The sequence below is a fragment of the Mustela lutreola genome, chromosome 4 (assembly GCF_030435805.1).
Source record: "Mustela lutreola isolate mMusLut2 chromosome 4, mMusLut2.pri, whole genome shotgun sequence".
Lineage (NCBI taxonomy): Eukaryota > Metazoa > Chordata > Mammalia > Carnivora > Mustelidae > Mustela > Mustela lutreola.
Window position 1 is genome coordinate 179,771,357 of NC_081293.1, and position 24,733 is coordinate 179,796,089.

At 40.0% G+C, this 24,733-nt stretch overlaps 1 protein-coding gene across 2 annotated transcripts in view; it reads left to right on the forward strand.

Annotated features, from left to right (window-relative positions):
• The first annotated feature begins 3,408 nt into the window (after positions 1-3,408).
• Positions 3,409-24,733, forward strand: part of AHCYL2 (adenosylhomocysteinase like 2) — a 165,089-nt gene continuing 143,764 nt past the window's right edge. For both annotated transcript variants that reach the window (XM_059171824.1, XM_059171825.1), the window contains exon 1: positions 3,409-3,858. In XM_059171824.1, the coding sequence (XP_059027807.1) occupies positions 3,496-3,858 (363 nt within the window). In that variant the 5' untranslated portion in view covers positions 3,409-3,495. The remainder of the gene's footprint in view (positions 3,859-24,733) is intronic.

Consider the following 24,733-nt stretch of genomic DNA (forward strand, 5'->3'; position numbering starts at 1 on the left):
TTAAAGTTTTCGCTCTTGGGTTGGTCAGATACCTCAGAAGTTCGTCCAATTTCCCACGTGGAATATACATTCCTGCTTGTCAATGTGTGGCAGCTGAATAAGCCAAGTAAGGAAGTACTATAATCTAAATATTTCATAAAGTGTCGGCAGTGGCTACTCCAGCCACGAAGGCCAGATGAGAGCTCAGTTGCAGTGAGTGGCCTACACCATTTGCTTGTAGTTGCAGTGAGTTGGTCCCTTAATCCCAAACCTTTCCTGAATGGATTAACAGGAAGGGCAGGGGTTACTGGGTGGCTTAGTCAGTTAAGTGACAGCCGGCGGCTCAGGTCTTGATCTTAGGGTCCTGGGAACGAGCCCCACATCGGGCACCCTGATTACCAGGGAGCCTGCTTCTCCCTCTTCCATTTCCCCTGCTGGTACTCTCTTTCTCAAATAAATAAATAAAACCTTTACAACAACAACAACAGGAAAGGCAGTATGATGAAACCTAAATCAGAAATGGAGTACAAAGGCTACCTGGGATCTGTGGATGACTATCTGAACAAGCAGCTTGTAAACACAGAAGAAATTTTGGTGGAGCATTGGCTGGACATTTGGGTGAAGCTTTAAGATCCAGAGGAAGGAGAGTGACATATAGAAACACAAGACCCTCCATACCCAGTGAGAAGTCATGGACCACATGTACTCAGTGACTCCCCAATCCCATACTTCTTATTGGTTAGGTGATCTTGCAGTACATAGAACTTTGACTTCTGCTCCTGAATCTGCTTTTAAATTTGAAAGGACTCTAAGTAAATCATTTTAACTTCAGTTATTCACCTCATTTTTACAATATGAGGATTAGAGGACCCTTCCAATTATACATAATGCCCTGGGTTTGCGATCTCCATTGTTCAGTGAAAGCAGCAAGGCTCCTGGCTACTATTTGTGAGAAGGAGAATACATACATAAACATATAGAATATTTCCAGAAAGATGCAGATGAAACTTAACTGGTTGCCTGCAAGGAGAGGAACTGAAGATGATTTACTTTTCATAAAATACTCTTGTATCTTTTGAACTTGGAAAAACAAACTAACAAATAAATCTTTCATAAACTTGTGCTTAAGCATCCTGTATCCAGCATGGCATTTCCATCTTCAGCTGTGCCTGGTGTCCCTCAGTAACAAAGACAGCAGGAGCAGCAGGTGTGTAGGATAGAGTTGGGAATGGCCGAGGAGTGTGCCCTCGTGTTTGGTCCTGACCATTGGAGGGTGCTTGGATAAATAAAGGATGAATATGAGTTTCTCTCCAGCGTTCCAACTCCTTAGGTTTTGTAACCACATCCCACTGAGGAATTAATGCCTCCCTTCAGTAATCAATTCTAGTGGCAGTCCAGGTAGGCAGCTGCTGTCTATGAACTCCAACACATGCCAGGTGGTTGTACCACAGGTCCCTTGTGTATTAGGGGGAAGAAAGAAATCAGTTATAGAGCTGCTAATCTCTGCTCCGACAGCTGGAGGATGAAGCTCTGAGCTGTTTCTTTATAACAGGAAGGAAATTCTGAAAGCTACAGTGTGAAAAGAAACCTTAAAAAGCCCTTGGGTCTGGTGGACTTGTGGGCTTTGTGGAAATGGCAATGCTCACATGTCTTCCAACGCATAGTGTTAGGCATAAATTCGAAGACGAGGATACAAAAGACTCCATTCAGGGTAAAACAACTCCACAAATGAACAGATTTCCCATGACAGCTGAAGCACAGGGAAGTAGGAGATCAAGGCAGATGATTTCTGCCTCTCTCTGCCAGGGAAAATTTAAGTTACTCTAAAGGCTAGATGCCCAGAGGTCTTTTGGGATTGCCAGAGCTACTGCCTACTCTCTGAACAACCATACACTGGTAAGATTTCCCTTTGCCCCAGTTTCCCTGAGAATAGAGATAAATAACCTAACCCATAATCTGTCAGTCAATTGCATTTTAGGATTTTTTTTTCTTTTTATCAGGATTTATTTATTTGAGAGAGAGCAAGCACCAGAGAGGGTATAGTGTCAGAGGGAAAAAGAGAAGCAAATTCCTTGCTGAGCAGGGAGTGAGACCCCAGGACCCTGGGATCATGACCTAAGCAGATGACAGATACTTAACTGAGATGGAGCCATCCAGGCCCCAGCGTATTTTTTTCAAATATTATTTACAGAGTAAAATCTTATGGAATGTGAAATTTTGTATCGGCTTTTAAAAATATTATCTAATCATAAGCATTTATTTCTCTCCATCATTAAAAAAAGTTCCTGGCAGACTTAATTTTCAAGGTTGTAACCATCCCTATTGCTGGCCATTAAAGTAGTTTCAAAACCTTTTTGTTACTGAAAATAAAACCGCTACACGTCTTTGTGCTTATAGCTTTTAAAATAAAACAAAAGTTTTATCTGCCAAACCTACTTTGACATCAATAAACTATCTAAAACCTCGAAAAAACCCCGTAAAACTACAAAGTAAAAAGTCATCTCAAATCTCATCACTTAAGGAACTCTCTGTTCATTTTGTAGTTAATGCCTCTCTGCTTATGTATATATCCGAATTTTATATTATTTTCCCAGCAGAATTAATAGATCAGATTTGGCCTTGCTTAAGGCTATGTATTATTCCTCAGTTTTGGAAATTTGGACCTGGCGATACCTAACTTCTTTTTTAGGCTGATTTGAAACTTCCAAACTCAAAACGCGCCAGGATTTGCCACAGCAGGTAAGATCCTATTTTTATTCCTTATACAAACACAGCCATTAAAATTCGGAAAGGTGTGTTGGGGTCCCGACTTCAAAGAAATGGAAAAATCAAGCTTCTTTAAGCCTTGGGCCCGCACTCTCTCCACGTGACGCCTCCGCTTTTCCTTTAAATGCCGGGTCACGTGATCACAGACGCTCACCGACGGAGGAAATTCTTGGCTGTCAGGGTAGGGAGTCATTCCTCTCCCCGACCACCTTTCCAACCCTAGGGTTCCTGGCTTTCCTTTCCCGGAAGCCGCAACTCCTGAGGAGACTTTCTTCCCCATCCTCTACGTCGTGTCATGTAATCTCACTCCTTTCCATTCCGTTAGTCGCGGGTGCTAGAGCTCCATCTCTCTTACAGAATCCCACTAGCCAGAAGCAGGGCCACTGGGACTACGGCTCCCAGGAGACATCACGGGCCCCGCCCCCGCCGGCTCGCAGTGTAGGTCGGGGGCTGAGGTCCCACAGTCTTCTGGCCGCGTGCTGCCGGGAGCAAGCGCACTACAGGTTCCGTGGCGCCTCGCGCGCGAGCCGAGCCTGGCCAGGCCGGGGCGGGGCGGGGCCGGGCGGGGTGGGGCGGGAGAGGCTGGGGCTGGCTGGCCGGCGGGCGGGCGGGCGGAGGAAGGGGGTGGGAGCGGAGGCGATGGAGGGGAGGAGTGGGGGAATGGGGGAGGGAAGGGGAAGGGAGGCGGGAGGCGGGGCCGAGCGGGAGCCGGAGCTGGAGTCTGAGCCGGCGGTTGCAGTAGAGGCGGTGATGTCGGTGCAGGTCGTGTCAGCAGCGGCTGCCGCGAAGGTGCCTGAGGTGGAGCTGAAGGACCTGAGCCCCTCTGAGGCGGAGCCGCAACTGGGACTGAGCACCGCGGCTGTGAGTGCCATGGCCCCCCCGGCAGGCGGCGGGGACCCTGAGGCTCCAGCTCCCGCCGCGGAGCGGCCCCCGGCCCCCGGCCCGGGCTCGGGGCCCGCCGCCGCTCTCAGCCCTGCCGCCGGGAAAGTGCCTCAGGCGTCGGCCATGAAGCGGAGCGACCCTCATCACCAGCACCAGAGGCACCGCGACGGCGGCGAGGCCCTGGTTAGCCCCGACGGCACCGTCACCGAGGCGCCGCGCACAGTCAAGAAGGTATTGGGGCCGGGCTGCCTCTCGCGGAGAGAGGGAGGAGGGAGGGGAACCGCAGATCCTCGCGGCAGGGCAGCACCACCCTCCACGCCCTCTCTTCCGATCGTACTTGCCGAGAGAGCCCCTTTCCCCTCAGATCCGCGCTCTCACAGATCCCCTCACCTGCGCCCGGTGCTGGGGAACGAAGACTCCCGGTGGCACGGCCGTACTTCGCGATGAGTAACATGGAGGTAGCGCTCTCCGCTACTACTTGGAATAGGCAGGGGAGGGGAGGCACCTAATACTATCCTTCGCCCCCGCACACAGCACACTCCCATGGGTTATATTCCAGACTATTCAGGGAGAAGACCCCGATGGTATAGACAAACCTTACGGTTTCTGAGAGTTCACCCAGCAATAAGGGTGGACACATCTTTTCTATTTAGAGAACGAGTAAGCAGTAGTTAACCTCGCATTGAAATCCTGTCGCCTGGTTTCCGTACAGAGGATGACTTTCTGCCTTTCTGTGGCCAACCGCTTCCGTAGAGCAGTACTGATGCTGTGCCCTTCGTTCCAGATGCTGCAGTATCCTTGCATCTTCTCTGAATGGAGAGAGTCTCTTTCACTCTTTTCTCTTCCGAGATTCGCCCCCTCTGCTTAGTAGTTGGCCACCAGGATTATTAGACTGTGTGCGGAGAGAATGATTGTTTCATTGGTTCCTTTATTATGATCTGGAAGTGTTAGGAAGAAACGCTTCTACTTTGGGGAAAGGCAGTCATTGTGAGGCTGTCTCATTCTTCAGCTCCTTCCAGACACAGCTCTGAAGAGCCAGTATAGTCTGAGAACACCAAGAAGTGAGTCTAGATGTGTGATACTCCAGTATTACCCTTACAGTTGGCCATCCGTGGTGTGTCTCTCCTCTCACAGCTAAATCAGCACAGGAAAAAGGGGGCAAATATTGGAGAAGACAAAGATGGATCGTAAAAAGTGGTATGGCCGTAGACTTAATTTCCAAGACATAATATGAACACAGTGATTTATGTTTTTTTTTTTTTAATTGTTGCATATGGTTTTTAATTGCTTTGTCAGAACAGCAGTAAAGTGATGTGAAGTCTTGGATGGTTTCACTGTGTAAGACCCAGCTGAATTGGAACTCTGCTTTCAGCCTAACTTTTGTTGTAATAGTCTCATGATTAAGGTGTAAAGGACATAACCCTTTCATTCTAATTCCCTAGATGTAGGAGATAGGTGATGTCAGATGCAAGACTAAAGGAATTTGTTTAATTCTGCTTTAGGACAGTGTCCATGTCATTTGCAGTATGAAACTCCTGTAGGGTGGGGGGAGGGTGGGGGGTGTGTGTGGGGGGGAGTTGTAGGAGGCAGCACAGGTCCTACATTGGTAGTAACACATTGGTAGTACCTGTGGATCACTCTAACAGCTTTAGTACTGAAACATTTCTGACTGGTTGAGTTGCTTTATAAGTTTGGCCTAATCTTTTTCCTGTGATTAGGGATCTTTTCGTGTAAAATCTATAATTTGATTAGATCTCTTGAGGATAATAGAGTTTAACAAATTACTTTTAGGGCATGGGATTTACAGTCAGGCAGACCTGGGTCTCAATACTCGTATCTTCACTAACTAGCTATTTCTAAGTTCTTTGAGTCTTAATTTGCTTGTATAAAATGAGGATATTAATAATGATTGAGGATTAGAAATATTTGTAAAGGGCTTTAGCATTGAACTTGGCACATATGCTAGGGGCTTAAGGGATGGTAGCTATTATTATTAAGGATGATTTTCTTTTATTTGTCCTCCCATCATGATTTAAGTGCATGCCCTTGTGACCTCTCCTGAAAGGTACGCCCTATTCAATAGATTCTATACAAAGAAGTTAAAAAAATCACAGGCCAGCATATCAGTCTGTTTTTTCTTAAATCTAGATGTGCTTCTTGACCATTTTCCTTGTCAAGAACCACCTTCTTCCTGTTTATCCAACATCAGAATGTAGATTCCATGATTCTAGATTTACTCAGCAGCCTCAAGGCTATGGAAGACAGGGCTGAGCTTGCCTTACAATGTTAATTGCAACCAGAAAACAACTTTTGCTGAAGTTAAACAGTTGAAGATCTGGGCAAAGATACAGCTGTATGACACAACTAAAGGCATTGCTGAGCTCCATTTTGGGGACAGAATCTTTAACTTTCTTGGTATTGAATTGACTCAATTAAAATAAGTGCAAGAGACTGCCCTTCTTTCCCCCGGTTGAAAGTCACCTCACTAAGGGACTGCAGTGTGACATTTTGATTTGTTGAGTCTTTGTTGATTCTTAGATTGTTTATTTAAATAATCATTATGACCGCGGCACCCTTCTGCTTTTACTGTAGGGAGGGACTGGGAGAACTGGGGCTTGAAATAGCTGCTTTGGCTGTGTAATTGGTAACTACTGCTTTAACTGTCACATACAAGCTTATTTATCTTAAGTTACATTTTATGTTGATGGTTTCCCTTGCACTATTCATGTATTTGTCATCAGTTTTCTTCTGTTATTCTGCTTAGCCACACAAGGGAAATAAACTTTTTATAAGAGCCAGAATTCCCAAGAGCAGTAGTTAATAAAAATGAACATATGGTTTGCAGGTTACTTAGTCACATCTTATCTTTGGCTCCTGCCTCCATCTTGTAACTTGTGGTGCTATGGGGACCAGATCTTGTCATGCTGGCTATCATAAATTTGTATTAATGTTTTTCTTCATAAGCTCTTATCAAGTGAACCCAACCAAAAATCTCTGTAAGCAGTGATTTGTGAAATGGAAAGATAAATTCCAAGTGAAGGCAGTAGTACTAGTTGAGAAGATTTCTTTCCAGTGTTCTTAAAAATGGGTTAGTAAGAGTGTCATAGCACAGCAAGGAAAACAAGGCATGCGAGGATTTATTTCAGGAGAGTTCAAACTTTCTGACAGTAAGGCTGCAAGCCCAAGAACTGCAGGTTTGTGCTTACATCAGTATTGGTAATGATCATGTTCAAGCAGACTTTTTTTTTTTTTTTTGGCAAACGTATCCACTTTACATTGGATTTGTTTCTGTCAGCAGAGAATGAGTTGAGCCATGTTAGTTCTTTCTTGCCCTGAATTCTTTAAGCTCTTGATTTGGTTAATTATAGATTACTAAAATGGAACCTTTTGGTTATAGGCATGGGAATGTGGGAACAGTATGACTCCTTTTGCCAGTTAGGAAAGTACAGCCTTACAAAATGTTCAGTAAGACAGTTGGCAGATTGATCTGAATATGATTTACCATTCATTGGCCTTTTCTATTCCAGGAATTATTATACGCATTTTTCTAATTTTGACAGTAACACATTGAGATACAGGTGGCATTATCTCCTTGTTACAGATAAAATATGAGGTCCTGAGAGATAAAGTGCCTTGCCCAAGGTTGTATATCTAGTAAGTTGCAGAGATAGGACTTAAATCTGTTTTAAACCTTTACCTATTTCCAAAGCCCATGTCTTTTTTATTACACCACACTGATTCTTTCTAAATTTTTAGATGCAGGATTCTGGTCTTTGCTCAGAAATCTTTCAGAATACTTATTGAACTCTAAGGTATGCTTGTCTGGCCTAAGGTTTAGGTTGCTCCGAAACCAAAGTGAAGAGGGTCTGAGTCAGAGTTCTAGAAATAGGACAGGGAAAAAAAATTGTAAAATTATAAGGAAGAAGAGTATCTTATATATAAAAAAGTGTTCCAAGATCAATGATGCATTTCTACATCAATTTACTGACAGTTTGATAAATTTATCCTTATTTTTTAAAAATGTATTCTTATTTTTAAAGTTATAAATAAATCTGAAGGACCTAAGAATATGCTCTTCTGCTCCGTCCAACTAACAATTTTTTTCCCGTTAAGTCCTGCTTTCTTTATGAATGAGTCTCTGATTAAGCCTTTTGAAAATTAGGAGTAGTACATTGTTATGTATTCCAGCTATATACCAGGCACTGTGTTAGAGTCTTGCATGCACTATTTTACTTAATCCTTGTAAGAGCTCTCAGATAGGTAGTGTTCTCTTTGTTTTATTGAGGAAACAAGAGTTTCAGAATTAAGAAATTTGCCTTAGGTTACACATTCAGTAATGTGATGGAGCTAACAGAACTCTAATCTGTTTGACTCCAGAGCCCAGACTCTCTTGCTTTTCATTTGAAGTTTCATTTCCCTGTTGCAAAGCTCAGACTGAATTTTTAAAATCTTAGCTAATTTGTATACTTTTTGTGGATGTTTTTGTTATTTCACTAACAGGCAGTGGCAGTTTCTTTTTATTCATTGAGCTTGTTTAATGGTCTTAACCATATATTTGAACATTTATGACTTTTCTGGGAAATTAGCCCATATTTTGGATTAGTATAATTTGTGACTTCTTTTCTCCTCAGACCTGGGAAAGACTGAACATTAGGAGGTGTTTTGGGACGTTGGTCAGAGCTGAAATTGCAGTTGTATATTTGATGTCTTGTCCAGTTAATTGAAGAAATGGATAATTCGTGAAGAAGGGAGAATGAGATTTTTTTTTTTTTAATTACAGGAAAAGTTTCTCTATCCCGCAATGAAAGGGGAAAAAAAGATTTATTGAAAATTTTATTTAGGCTCCTTGTCGAGTTGAGTTTATAAAGAATAAGCGGTTTCTCTCATGGTAGCCTTTGTTAAAATAATTGAGGGAAGTACAACTGAGGCGGGTGGGAGAACAGTCCTGACAGTTGCCCTGATTCATCACTCTGCCATCATGTTCAGGTGGTATGCACAGTTAGAGGAGCTGAAATTCCATTTACCCAATAAAAGGTTAAGTAAGCTTGATCAGGTTTCTATGGAATTTGTAGGAGCTTTTTATAGTCTGAATGACCTGTGGCCTGCGAGTTCGAGCAAAACAGAGGAAAAAGTGGTAGACTGAAATTTCTTCTGTTACACTTCTGAGCCTAAAAGTATTTTGATTAAATTAAATAACTTAAGACATGATATCTATGATTTTTAGTCCCCTGTTCCCCAGCTATATCCTGCAACAATTCAGTTAGCCATTTTCTTCTTGGACACTAGACACTTGTACAGCATTAATAAGCTAGTGATTTCCTATTCTTAAAGATTCTATCAGTAGAAATATATTGGTTTGGGGCACCTGGTTTTTCTAAGCTCAGAACCTGTATTAAGGTAGGGTAGAGAAGTTCTAGAGCTGGTTGACCATAAATTAGGCTTTTCCTTAGAGCCTTTCTGAATACTGCAGAGCTGTCATTGAGAGTTGAGTAACCTGAGGCTAAAACTGACTTCATCTTCCCTATAAGCTTATCTCCTGCAGAGCTATGTGTACCCTGTGGATCACTCTAACAGCTTTAGTACTGTTAACTACCTTTTCCTGGACACTATTCTCTTGGCTTCAGTTATGACTCTTCACTTCTGGCTGCCATTTACTGAATGCTTACTCTCTGCCAGAGAGCTATCTTTTTTCATTTAATCCTTATAACAACTTTATCAGATAAATATTATTCTCTTTATTTTACAGATGAGAAAATATAGGCTCAAAGAGAATAATTAACTTGCTTGAGGCTTTGCCAGTCTGTAATGCCTTTGGGGTTAGTGAGATGAAACATTGCTCATAGCAACGGTGGGAGGCTTTGCCACACTGCCAGCCCCTCCTTCTCTGACCAGATTCCCATGTGAAATCTGCTTAAGCTCCTGCACCTAGGCTGCTGCGAAGACCACTCTGCAACATTTTGGATTTCAGAATCTACAGTCCTCAGGGAGAAGGCCCAAACCACCATCCCTCACATCTCTTTACCTTATTTACTATCTGACGTCCAGTTATCCATTATCTTCTAATACTCACTCCCTTACCACTCTCCTCTTCCTCTTAGCTGATCGAGTTCCCCCAGATCTTTTCTCACCAAGTCCTCTCCAACTTCCCCCTCCATTATCAGTAAACCCCCAAGTAGCATCAGCCTCTAGCAGCAAGATCAAGTTACGGGGGCAACAGTGGAGGAATCGTTAGTGTGACACCTGGTATTCAGAACTATGATGGTGTAACCCAAGCCTCAGCGTCTCCTGTTTAACATTAGTGATCATGTCTTTGCCAACCCCATTCTGTGTATGATTTTGGGTGCTGTTTTTTAGCTCTGTGGCCCTGAAGCATGTTCTCCACCCTGAGAGCTGAACGATGGAGCTGAGAGTTGCTAGAGAAAATCAGAAAACCAGGCAGAATGATGTCACTGAATTCATAATTGTCAACCTCATGTGCATAATCAGCATCGCCTAACAGTATTATTCATTTCTCTAGTAAGTTCACTTTCTTACCCACTGCAAATGACTGTTTCATACTGTCTTGATTTCTCATCTCTCACGTGTTCTTTTTAAACCAGTGGTGTACCTTATACTTTAGTATTAAAACAGGAGCCACCAAAAGGGAATTCTTCATCTCTATACCTCCCAAATCGACAAACCTACCTGCATCTAGGGCTCGTCTTTTTCTCCTTCGCACCTGTCAGGGGCCTATCTCTCTACAGGTGCTCTAATCACATTCTTCTGTCTTAAAGAACTTCTTCCTTTGATTATTTCTTCTTTCTGCTAAAGCTGTTCCTACAGTATTCCAACTCGATTTAATCTCTCCCATTTTGAAAACCCCATCCTCTAACCCCTATATCTTCCTTCTGCTTCTGTCCTAACTTTCTACTCCCTTTCATAGCTAAGCTTATTAAAGGAGTTTTCAGCACACACTATGTACATTTTCTTCTTTCCGCAAGCTCTTTAACTCACTCCCACCTTAATGCTCTGGCCAGAATAAAATCCTCTTGCTAACATTGCTAATGTCCCATCAGTTTGGGAAACATAGCAGTCTGTTTTTTCAGACCTCGTCAAGACCTTGGTAGCATTTGATACCAACTTCTCACCTAGACATTTTCCTCTTTTGCTTCCATGACACAGCTCTTTATTAGTTTTCCTATTTTTCTGGCCGCTCCTTCTCAGTCTCCTTTGTTGGCTCTTTCTCCTTGATCCTGAGCTGTCTGCTCTTCCATTGTGTTTTCTCCCTAAGTCATCTATACCATTCCTATGCCTTTAAGTGTCATCTACATCCCAAGTGTCATCTACATCCCAACAGCTATTTGTTTAGCTAAGACACCTCTTCCAAATGCCAATCTTATGTGTGCCCAACTGCCTGCTTGAAGTTGGACTTCAAAATTAATGTGTCCAAAATGGTATTTTTGTCTAATCCCTAAAATATGTTCTTGTTTTCTTCGTATCAGTTAAATGGTGTTTACATTATAATTTTCTTTCCTTTAAAAAATTGTTTTTAGGGCGCCTGGGTGGCTCAGTGGTTAAGCCGCTGCCTTCGGCTCAGGTCATGATCTCAGGGTCCTGGGATCGAGTCCCGCATCGGGCTCTCTGCTCAGCAGGGAGCCTGCTTCCTCCTCTCTCTCTCTCTGCCTGCCTCTCTGCCTACTTGTGATTTCTCTCTGTCAAATAAATAAATAAATAAATCTTTAAAAAAAATTGTTTTTAATTGCACAAGTCATGCCTGAATATTTTCTTATAAAATAATTTTGCTTAATAAGGCAGAAGTCCTTCCTTGGTCCTCAGCCAGTCTCATTGCCCTCTCCACAGGTGACTTCTGCTACCCATCAATTAATCTTTCATGATTTTTTTTTTTTTTTTTACTTTACATTCTTATTTGCACATAGAGAAATTTGTAGTTTTATAATAACTTGCCTATAAATAAAAGTATACTTTATATTTGCAGGTCCCCCCCCCCCCCCCGCCGACTTGGAGCTCTTTCCATATCAATATATATAGATCTTAGTCTTTTTTTATTTTTTTAAAGATTTTATTTATTTATTTGACAGAGAGAGATCACAAGTAGGCAGAGAAGCAGGCAGAGAGAGAGGGGGAAGTAGGCTCCCTGCCGAGCAGAGAGCCAGATGTGGCTGAAAACAGAGGCTTAACCCACTGAGCCACCCAAGCACTCCTATCTTAGTCTTTTTGACTGAATTAATTTCCAAAGTCCATACCATTGTTGTTTATTAAATCACTCTTCTGTTGATGCATATTTAACTTGATTTTTTTTCCTTAATAGTGCTGTCGTAAATACCTATATTCGTGTATATATGTGTGTGTTTGTGTGTACCTGTATAGTAAGTGTTTTTCTAGGGTAGATACCTAAAAGCAAAATTCTGGAGTTGAAAGATAATCCATATTTTACTCTATTTTATTATTATTATTTTTATATTTTATTTTTTCAGTATTCCAAGATTCGTTGTTTATGCACCACACCCAGTGCTCCATGCAAGACGTACCCTCCTTAATACCGCCACCAGGCTCACCCATCCCACCACCCCCTTTCCCCAATAATCCATATTTTAAACTTTATGCGTGTCTTGTTGCCTTCAAAAATGTAGTACCGTTTTACACATTAACTAACTATAAACAAGACAACCCTTTCACCACACCTTTACCAACCACAGGATATTTTTATGTCTTTTATGAGGAAAATTGTTACTGTTTTTTTATTAGTGTTTTTTCTTACTTAACAGTATTTATTAATGCTAGGGATATAGCAGTGAACAAAATAGATGATCTCTGCCTTCCTACTGACTTCTGTTTTCAATGTCAGCTTGTAGGAATTCTTTACTCTTTTGTAGATTTTTTTCTATTTTATTTCTTACTGACTTGTCACTTTGTTTATAATTTTAAAAGTTTTTATGTAGTCAGATTGGGAAATATTTTTCTTCAGGGCTTAAACATTTTGTGTCTTAGAATGGCCTTTTCTACCCCAGGTTTATAAACAAATTGTTTAATATTTTCTTCAACTGTTTTTATGGATGTGTTTATTACATCTTGGTCCTCAGCCCATCTGGAATAGACTGGAGTTCATTTTTGTTCATAATGTAAGATAGGGACTATTTGTGATATAAGATAGCTCTATTTGTCCCCAAATAAAATTTAATATTTTACTTTTTCAGGTTTGTTTTCTGTTTCTTTTTCTTTAACTTCTCCACTGTTTTTATTTCGTTGCCTTTAGTTGGACATATAGATGTAACTTTTGATTAAAGACTATTTAACTCAAGAATGACACTAAAAAATTGCGTTCCTGGCTGTACTAAGTGCTTATAATGAGTTATTCGTAAAAGTAATTGCTATTGTAGCAAATTTTATTTATTGCTTATAAGCAAACATAATTATAAATGTTTATTATTGTTTAGTGGATCTAAATTTATGTTTTGATAGAAATTGGAGCCTCAGTGATATCTCAGATATACATTCTATTCTGCAGTGGTCTACAGAGGAACTTACCTTCTGCAATTATACTAAGTTGGAGAAATGTGTGGTTCTTTTTCAAAATGACACCTTATTTTTTATAAGGCATTGCCAGGAATTGAGTACATATAATGAGACTGTAGGAAGAAAAAATTTTGCCCTGATTCTACAATTGTGTGCATCTACATTACATTTTTTTTTCTTTCTTTTTTTGCTTCTACCTTTCAAAGTTAATATTACCTCCTTTAGGTTGAAGAAAGACTTCTTTTCCTCGCAGGTAAATAAGGTGTCTTCTTCAGTAAAATTATTGGATAAAGCTTGACATGGAATCTAGTCATGGGTGACTCTGCTTTGGGGAGACAGAAATGGAATAGGAATTTTTACTACATTAATATCTATTGTTTCTTGGGACGCCTGGGTGGCTCAGTTGGTTGGACGACTGCCTTCGGCTCAGGTCATGATCCTGGAGTCCCAGGATCGAGTCCCGCATCGGACTCCCAGCTCCATGGGGAGTCTGCTTCTCTCTCTGACCTTCTCCTCGTTCATGCTCTCTCTCACTGTCTCTCTCTCAAAATAAATAAATAAATAAAAAAAAATCTTTAAATATCTATTGTTTCTGTAAGGGAGAAAAGATGATGGGTCTGATGCTATTTCCTTTTTAAGGCCTTTGCTGGACTATATTATAGAAATAGGGAACAAATGGGGTGCCTGGGTGGCTCAGTCAGTTAAGCAGCTGCCTTCCGCTCAGGTCATGATCCTAGGATCTGTCCTGGGATTGAGTCCCGCATTGGGCTCCCTGCTCAGTGGAGAGCCTGCTTCTCCCTTTCCCTTTGCCTGCTGCTTTGCCTGCTTGTTCTCTCTCTCTCTCTGTGTCAAATAAATAAATAAATAAATAAAATCTAAAAAAAAAAAAAAAAGAAATAGGGAAGCAACTTTACTATTTCTGGATACTTTAATAATCTCGCTAATGTGTTATGAACTTCTTTTGTGCAAAGACCTTTTATGTACTGTGTGCTAAACATTGCTGAGTGATAGGACTATTAAATCAAGGAGACAGTAGGGAATGCAGATATGAAAATAAAGAAATACGATATGGTTTGATACAAGCAACACTGGAAGCAGTAATTGTTGCAGTTTGGAGAGGTCAGTACTGACATTGAGGTATATCACCTCAGGAGAAGTTGTTGGTTGCCTACTCAAGAGGTTTCACAGTATAGCAGAAGCTTTATGAAATTTCCATGTTCCAACTTTACATGTTCTAAAATTCACACTTTTAGTACACTTAGAGGTTGTTCACCTCTTAGGCAAACCAAACTCACAAATTTGTATACAAAACAAAATGGTAACTTCTAACTTGTGGTCAGATGTAGAACACTCAAGCTGATCTGATACATATGTCAGTCAGAGGATACTGTGGAAGATGTACATGGGAAGTATAGTTAGGGACAGTTTATTAAGTCTGGAATCCTTTATATCCTTGCTGTTGAAACTGGTCCATGACCAGAAGAATTGGCATCCCCTAGGAACTTGTTAGGAATGTACAATCTCGGGCAACTCTGGGTCTGTACTGATGTAAACCCAACAGAACCTTAGTTTTTTTTTAGCCCATTGTTGAGTAATACTGGCTTAGCAGTTGGTCTTATTCATGCTTGTCACATGAAACCTCACTGTAGAGAGGCAAGAAAATCCTTTCAGGGTTTTTTTTGGAAGGATAGAAATGTATACTAAAGCTTATTAAAATACTTGTAATAGGGTGTCTGGGTAGCTCAGTCGTTAAGTGTCTGTCTTCTGCTCAGGTCATGATCCCAGGGTCCTGGATCCAGCCCCACATTGGGTTCCCTGCTTGGTGGAAAGCCCGCTTCTCCCTCTCCCACTCCTGCTTGTATTCCCTCTCTTGCTGTGTGTGTCTCTCTCTTTTCAAATAAATAAATAAAACATTTTAAAAAATAAAATAAAATAAAATACTTGCTAGAGGGGCATCTGGGTGGCTCAGTGGGTTAAAGTCTCTGCCTCTGGCTCAGGTCATGATCCCAGAGTCCTGGGATGAAGCCCCATATCAGGTGCTCTGCTCAGCAGGGAGCCTGCTTCTTCCTCTCTCTCTCCCTGCCTCTCTGCCTACTTGTGATCTCTGTCAAATAATTAAATAAAATCTTTAAAAAAAAAAAAAAAACTTGCTAGAGACATAGAACCACAGACAGGCACAGATACACAAAGATAGACATACACAGATCCTTCACATAAAACCGAAGCCTCCAAAACCCCTCTACCCAAACCCTTCGCACACATAGACCCATATCCACACCTATAGAGAGACCTCATACATAGAGTTCCCTACAGGTACCCACAGAGATATCCCACACAGATCACGTAAACCCTGGAGGCCACCCCCCAACAGACACACATACACACACAGACACCCAACAAGTAATGCTGACAACTCAGATTTTCATAAGACTTGAGTAGTTTTTTCCATATTTTTGAGGAGAAGGGGCAAGTATACTCTTTAAGGTACTTTTAACTGAGCCAGAAAGTGAAGGAAAAACAGACTGACTGCCACTGGGTCTACAGAACAGTGAATTTAAAAAAAAAAAAAAAAAAGTGAATATCACAAAGCCAGTTTTATTTGAATTCCTGTTCTGGAGCTGCTTGTTCCTAGACATCATTTTCAGTTTGATATACTCATCGTGCTTGGATGGAAAAGTCATTCTTCTCTTATTTTCTCTCAGGAGCTTGCATTCTAGATCGCTGGTTAAGCAGAGTTCCATGTTCAGTTCCCCTTGGTACTAATGAACACACTTCTCGTCGCTGAGTCACATAAATCTTCCCAGGATTGGAAGATCCAGAAATACTGCACTTACGTGGAGGGCTCATACTGAGTCCTCTGTGGGTATGTGGGACTGAAGAATGTAGGGCAGAGAGGGAAAATTATGTTAAAACTAGAAAGAGGTGTAATTTTAGTCTTTTTACCTCTTGGGTCATTCATAGTATAGGTTTACATAAGACATGTGATGAAACTTAAGGATGACTCAGGGGAGTAATTTAGTTGTAAATTGAAAGATTTTTAAGCTGTTCTGATTTTGGCTGAGGATGGCACATTGATTGTTGTTTGATTAAGAGATCACTGGTATCAACAAAGCCAGAGTTTTTAGTTCCTTGGGCAGCATTTTGTGAGAAGTATCTTGTTAGGGAAAAGGAGACTCTGACACGTGTAGCATGTTTATGCCTAAAAAGTGGAAAGTTTTTATCACACTAAGGGTGTTAGGCACCAGAGAGACGTTGCTAGAAGAGTTTTACAAATGTAGGTTCCAAAAAGATAAATATTTTTCTCTTGCTGTCTGGTACATGTATATGTTTTCATTTGACCAAAAGCCTGTTAAAATTTTTTTCAAGCATATGGAAGAGTACTGAGAAAATTGTACACGCTGCCCAATTTAACAAATGCTGGCATTTTGCAAAATTTTCTGTAGATGCTTTTAAAGACCTAAAACATTGTATATAAAATTGAGGAGCCTTTTGTATGCCCTCTCTATTTATTCCCTATTTTCTTTTCTCTCCCTCCATCATAGACGTTAACTGCTGTCCAAACTTTGTGGTTTGTTGTTCCCCTTCATGTTTTAACACCTTTGCTATATATTACCAATATCAATTGTATATTGATAAACAATATATAACATTGTTTTGTGTGTTTATAAACTTAACATAAGTGGTACTACAGAGCAGATACTGTTATGCAACTTACTTTTTTCACTCAACTTTGAGTTTTAAGGTCTGATAAATGTAGATTTTCTAGTTGAGTCATGTTAACTATTATGTAGTGCTTCATTGTGTATATATATATACACATTTATATATACATATATGTATATATGTATACATACATATATACATATATGTATATATAAAGTTTATTTATTTAAGTAATCTCTGCACCCAACATAGGGCTTGAACTCAAAACCACAAGATCAGGAACTGCATATTCTTCTGATTGAGCCAGCCAGGCACCCCCATCATTTTATATATATACATATTTTTAAAGAAAGATTTATTTATTCTAGAGAAAGCATGTGAATGGGGGATAGAGGCAGAGAGAGGGAGAGAGAGAGAGAGAGAGAGAGAGAGAATCCTCAGACTCCCTGCTGAGCATGGAACTTGATCCAGGGCTTGATTCCAGGATCCTGAGATCATGACCTGAGCCAGAATCAAGAGCTTGCCACTCAACTGATTGAGCCACCCAGGCAGGCGCTCCTCATTTTATATTATTATTAACAGTGTACAAGCATTCTAATTTTTCTATATCCTCAATAACACTTGCTTGTTTCTTTATCATAATAACCATCCTAATGAATATGAAATGGGTAGAGTTTTAAAATCACACCACAATCTACTTTGGGAACAGTTCTCTTTCTCCCAGAAACCCCTATTGCCCATTTGCAGTAAATCTCTGCTCCCACTTTCTGTCCCAGGTATTTACTGATTTGCTTTCTTTATACATTTGCCTTTTCTGGAAGTGAATCATACAATATACTGTCTCTTGTGTCTCTGGCTTTTTCACATAAGGTAATATTTTTGAGGTTCATTCACATACTGGTAGTTTTTCCTTTTTACTGTCAAATGACATTCCATTGTATAGATATACAACATTTTATTTATCACTTTACTAGTTGATAGATTTTTTTTAGATTATTTCCAGCTTTTGGCTATTTTGAATAATGCTGCCCTGAACAGTCATGGATAAGTCTTTGTGTGGACATAAGTTTTAATTTCTCTTGGACAGATATCTAGAAGTGGAATTGATGGGTCATGTATTATGTTTATGTTTAACTTTTTAAAAAAGGTTAAACCAAGGGCACCTGGGTGGCTCAGTGGGTTAAGCCTCTGCCTTCGGCTCAGGTCATGATCCCAGGGTCCTGGGATCGAGCCCCACATCGGGCTCTCTGCTCTGCAGGGAGCCTGCTTCCTCCTCTCTCTCTGCCTGCCTTTCTGCCTACTTGTGATGTCTGTCTATCAAATAAATAAATAAAATCTTAAAAAAAAGAAAAGAAAAGAAAATGGTGAACTTTTCTGAAGTGATCATATAACATTACATTATACTAGCAATATATGAGTATTTCAGTTTCTTTACACTCTTGCCAACATTTGGCTTTTTTTTTTACTATTATTATTATAACCATTTTAGTGGTTATGTAGTGCTATATTATTATGGTTTTAGTTTACATTTCTCCATGACTGGTGATGTTGAGCATCTTATGTTTATTAGCCTTTTGTGTATCTTTGGTGAATTGTCTATTCAGAGCATTTGTCCATCTTTAAGTTGGGCTGTTTTCTTCTTAAGTTGTAGGAATTTTTTCTATATCCTAAATACAAGCCCCATATATTTGCAAATATCTTCTCTTTATCTGTGGCCTGTCTTTTCATTTTCCTAATGATGGGTTTTGAAGAGCTAATGGTTTTAATTTTGATAAAGTCCAGTTTATTACCTTTTAAATAGATGATGCTTTTGGTGTGAATTCACGTGCACAAAAGTGCTCTCCTATGAGTTCTTCTAGCAGTTTTATAGTTTCAGATTTTATATTTAGGTCTGTGATCCACTGTGAGTCAATTTTTTTTTTTTTTTTTTTTTTTTTTTTTGGTCTGGGGTAAGATAAATGGACCTCATCTTTTTTCCTTTATATAGATATCTGGTTGTCCCAGCACCTTTTTCTGAAGACTCTCCTTTGGCTATTGAATTGGCTTAACACTATTGTTGACTGTCATTTGTCTGTAGATGTATGGGTTTATTTCTGGGCACTATATTCTGTTCCAATGGTCTGCTTGTTTATCATGATGTAAATACTGTACTCTTCTTGATTACTGTAGCTTTAGAGTAAGTACTGGAATTGGATAATATGAATGCTCCTATTTTGTTGTTCTTTTTTGGAATTATTTTGACTACCTTAGGCCCTTTAAATTTCCATACAAATTTTAGGATAAACTTGTCAATTTTTATAAAAAACCTTGCCAAGGTTTTGATAAGGACTGTGTCAAATCTGTGGTTATTTTGGGGAGAATTCCCGTTTAATTGCTGTTGAGAGTTATAATCAATGAACATAGAACCAAAATTTTAAACTGGCCTTTTTTATCAAAGATTAGTCTGTATCACATGAACTTGTAAAGAACATTTAGATTAGTTTCTGTACTTCCGAGAATTTTAGGAATACTTAATTTATATAAGCACTTGTTTATCTTTAGGCCAACTTTACTAGAACTGCTTTAAAGGATTTTATAAATTAGTTTGCTAATAGCATCTGGAGTTAGAAAAATAACATGTATATTTAACATATTCATATATATACACACGCAAACATAAAACACACAGAGAGATGCAAATAGAAATGTTACAGTTTTCATTCTAAATCTTTATCATGACTTAGGTATAAATATACATTTACAATTCATCAATTTATGTAAGAGTTGATTCTCATTTTAACCCCAGTATTACTATTATTTTTTAATTTTTATTTTTTAAAGATTTTATTTATTTATTTGACAGAGAGAGATCACAAGTAGGCAGAACAGCAGGCAGAGCGGGTGGGGGGTGAGCAGGAAGCAGGCTCTCCACTGAGCAGAGAGCCCCTGTGGGGCTCGATCCCAGGACTCTGGGATCATGACCTGAGTCGAAGGCAGAGACTTAACCCACTGAGCCACCTAGGTACCCCTACTATTATTTTTTAAAAGATTTTATCTATTTATTTGAGAGAGAGTGAGCACAGGAGCATGCACGCACAGGTGGGGGGAGGACTTGGAGAAACCGAGTCCCCCTCTGGGCCTGAGCCTGACGCAGGGCTCCATCCCAGGACCATCAATCCTGACCTGAGCCAAAGTCAGACGCTTAACTGAATGAGTCACCCAGGCACCCACTTTAATTTTTTACTCCAAATATGTTTCCGACAGATGGAAAAGTTAAGGTTACCTGCTCAATGATTGCAAAAGCTTTTTTTTTTTTTTAAACTATTATTTGTGGAGAAACCTTTTAAGATCTTCATTCATCCTTGATATAATCTTTTGGAGGCTGTGGACTAAATTTTGGACAAGGGACTCTGGAAACAAGTCAAGTAGCAATTTGTTTACAAAATGCGTCTTTAATTTTTTTCCTTTGGGTTGGACAGCAAGAGTTATCTCTTTGGAAGTATGCATTTCAAAGAGTTGCCTGTCAGATCCTAGAGAAGATAGGGTAGAGAATTTATCTTTCTAAGGCAGTAGAGAAAGGATGTGACAGTTTTCTCTACGATGGAATTCAGGGCAATGTTTGCCTATTATCAGTAATCTAACATGAGTATTATGTTTCTCTCTCTCTCTTTCTCTTTTTTTTTTAAATTTTTAATTTTTTAAAGTAATCTCTGCACCCAACCTGGGGCTTGAATTCACAGCCCTGAGATTGAGTCACATGCTCTACTGACCGAGCCAGCCAGGCTCTATCTACCATCTACCCCTGCCCACCTGCTTTTTTTTAAAACTGTGCAACAAATATAGGGGCGCCTGGGTGGCTTAGTGGGTTAAGCCTCTGTCTTTGTCTCAGGTCATGATCTCATGGTCCTGGGATCCCTCATCGGGCTCTCTGCTCAGCGGAGAGAGCTTCCCCCTCTCTGTCAGATAAAAAAGTAAAATCTAAAAATCTAAAAACAAAAAAAACCCAAACTACACAACAATCTAATGACTTCTTTGCTGGAAATTCAAAATGTATTTGCAAAGGGCTTAGCATGGAAAGGCCTGTATATTTTCTGGGCCCTTTGTTATCACTATTTCTTGGCTATCTATGTTAGCATAAATCTAAAGCCTGCTCTGAGTATGATCTTACCTCCTAATCTCTTTCTCTCTCTTTTTAAAGATTTATTAATTTGTGTGTGTGTGAGAGAGAGAAAGAGAGCACCGTGCATGCGCAGGTGGGAGGGGCAGAGGAAGAGAGCTTTTCAAGAAGTGAGTAGAGAGATTCTCTACAGTGCTTAGCACCGTAGCCAGAGGCAGAACTCGATCTCATGACCCTGGGATCCTGACTTGAGCCAAAACCAAGAGTCAGATGCTTAACCTGCTTAAACCAACTGAACCACCCAGATGCTCCTTACCTCCTAATCTTAAGGGAGTTTTTTTTGGTATTTGTTTCTCCTTTTCAGACCAGTCATACAACCCTTTTTCTTTCACCAATCTGATCTAACTGTAGGTACCATTAGGACATTGTTTAAGGTGAGTGCCCTCTAAAAATTATTTTCTTTTTTAAAATTTTTTTATAGGCTTGAACTCATGACTCTGAGCCTTGTGTTCTACCAACTGAGCCAGACAGGTGCCCCTAAAAATCCTTTTAGATATAAAAGTCCAACTCTTCAAAGGTGTACCTATTTTAGTGTGACCAGCAAGCCTTTTTTATGGCTTAACTGTAGATGCAAGAAGTATCCTCAAAGAAGATGCAAAAGATGCAGACACCTTTAAGAGACAGAGTTATTCCCAAAGATAGCCTACACAAGTTAAGACTTTTTGTTGTCCTTACAGGTGGTATAAAGAAACTCCTTATGACAAAGGACACTAAAGACAAAGAGACAGGAAAACAGTGACTTTTTCTGGGAGGCTTAAGGATCAGTGACCCAGTGGGTATCCAAAACCAAATTCATGACAGTCGCAGTCCAAAGAACTAATTCTTAAAAATGTTTTTCTCCTGCTAATCTGAATTTGGAAAAGAAGGCATAAGGAGAAGTTCCCCTTCCTTTCTTGACCAGACAAGAGACAAAAATCCAGGAGACTGACTTTGGTAAGAATTCTTCCCTTTTGCTGGCCTTTGTCAGTTGCCCCAGGATTTTTAGCTATGGTCTCTAGGGATTGTGAGGTTTCTCAGCTGTTCCTTCATGGTCACTAAAACTATAGAGGAAGAAAAAAATCTTTTTTCTACTACCCTCTTTGGCTTTCTGGCTGGGGCCCTGTAAATTTGACTGATAAAGACAAATTAACAAGAGAAAATCAGAATTATTTAATAAAAGTTTTACATGAGATGAGAGCCTTTATAAGAAAATAAAAACCCAAAGAAATTGTTTAATGTGAATTTTTTTTTTAAAGATTTATTTGAGAGAGAAAGAGAGCATGAACAGGAGGGCCAGAGGGAGAGGGAGAGAGACTCTTAAGCAGACTCCATGTTGAGCGTGGAGCCTGACACAGGGCTTAATCTCATAACATGGATATCAGGACCTGAGCCAAAACCAAGAGTCAGGTGCTTAACCAGCTGCACACCCAGGTTCCCTAAACCTGAATGTTTTTATGCTAGTTTTGATGAAGAGTAGAAAGTTGTGGCAAAACATGATAGAACAGAAGGGTCTTAGCTAAGAGTAGTAAACTGGGGAAACTTAGCAAGGTCTTAATATTCATTATGCCAGAGTGCCATATTTTGGGACAGTATGTTCTGAACCCCATCAGTAATGATGATAAATCACATAGCTTGATAATGATGATATCTAGAAGTAATTATTTCCAATATGAATACACTCATTAATCTACATAGCTAATTCTAGATTCTTTTCCTTTTATACTGCCTTCTGAGTTAATTATAGTGGCTTATCAATTTTATGGTATTTTTTTTTTAAGATTTTATTTATTTATTTGTCAAAGAGAGAGGGAGAGAGGGAGCATAAGCAGGCAGAGTGGCAGGCAGAGGCAGAGAGAGAAGCAGTCTCCCCGCTGAGCAAGGAGCCCAATGTGAGACTTGATCCCAGGACCCGGGATCATGACCTGAGCCAAAGGCAGTAGCTTAACCAGCTGAGTCACCCAGGCGTCCCTAATTTTATGGTCTTTATAAAGGATCTTTTGGATATTCCAGAAATCTTTAATTAATTTATTTATTTATTTATTTACTCCTTCCTTTGGGTAATGTCTTTAAATCTCTTTTGTCGGTTAGTGGACCCACTTTTTGTTCATTAGGTATTTGGCTTGCTTTTGGTGGATTTTCACTATTTATTTATTTATTTATTTTTAAAGATTTTATTTATTTATTTGACAGAGAGAGATTACAAGTAGGCAGAGCGGCAGGCAGAGAGAGAGAGGAGGAAGCAGGCTCCCTGCTGAGCAGAGAGCCCGATGCGGGACTCGATCCCAGGACCCTGAGATCATGACCTGAGCCGAAGGCAGCGGCTTAACCCACTGAGCCACCCAGGCGCCCGGATTTTCATAATTTAATGCTAGCACATAATAGGTGCTGAATGTTTGTGATAATAGAGCTGAGCCCCATCATGAACCATTGATTTGTAACATACCAGCTCAAGTAACTCTGTCCCTTAAATGAATGTAACTCCTGATACAGTCACATAACATGAAAACTTTAGCATTTTCAGCTCTTGTGTATAACATTCTTGGTTAGATTCTCGGTCACATGTCACTGGTAATTAAACCTTTGGAAAGATCCTGAGAGTTTTCAGACTCTGGCTAGACAGTAGCAACAAGAACCATATCTAGTATATACTAACATGATGAAACTTGGCGATTCTAAAGCAATACTAGTTTTATTCAAGAGCATCAGGTTATATCCTTTCACTGGAAACGTACTTTGTAGATTTTATAGTTTTATTTACTCTTTTTTTTTCTTCAGAGTTGTTTCTTAAGTCTGTAGCAGAGATCATGGTAGATACATATCGGTACTTGAAGACTAGGATACTCAGCAAGAGGGCTGTTGGCTTAAAGGGAGCAGGGATGGTGGTTATTTTGGGTTTGCAGTCATACTCTTGAAGCCTCTGTCCTAATCTTGGGAAAAATAAAGGAATGGCACCCTAGGAAGGTTGGGACCTTGCCAATATGTAGCACAGTATCAAAGAATACTCTCTTTAGAGCATTTATAAGTATGAATTAGTGCTTACAATAGCACTGTGGTAAGCAATTATAGTTTACTAATGGCAAGGCCAAATAAAATGAAATTAAATTAATGTTTGTTAAATGCCATTAAGCATTCTACTTAATGGTTGTGCAAGGCTCCAGAGCAGACAGCTGTAGATACAGAATCCAAATGCTGCATTTTTGCCACAAGAGCATCTTAGTCTCTATTTCTGTAAATATAAATAATTCCCAAATTATAAGATTGTAATACAATTATAAGATTATAATACAGAAATATATATATAATCTAATATATATATATTATTTATTTTAGAGAGAGAGAGAGTGCATGTGCGTGCAAATGAGGGGAGAGGCAGAGGGCAAAGGAGAGACTCTCAGACTACACACTGAGCACAGTCTGACCCTGAGATCCTGACCTGAGCCAAAACCAAGAGTCCGACACTTAACCGACTGAGCTACCCTGGGCACCCCAGGAATATATTCTTTTTTTTTTTTTTTTTTTAAAGATTTGATTTATTTATTTGTCAGAAAGAGAGAGAGCGAAAGCACACAAGCAGGCGGAGAGGCAGGCAGAGGCGGAGAGAGGCAGGCTCCATGCTGAGCAAGGAGCCTGATGCGGAACTCCATCCCAGAACTCTGGGATCGTGACCTGAGTGGAAGGCAGCGGCTTAACCCACCGAGCCACACAGGCGTCCCCCAGAAAAATATTCTTTAGCAGACATAAGAATGCAGATGTTTCAAAATATACTTATTTAGGTCTTTATGTTTCATGAATTTT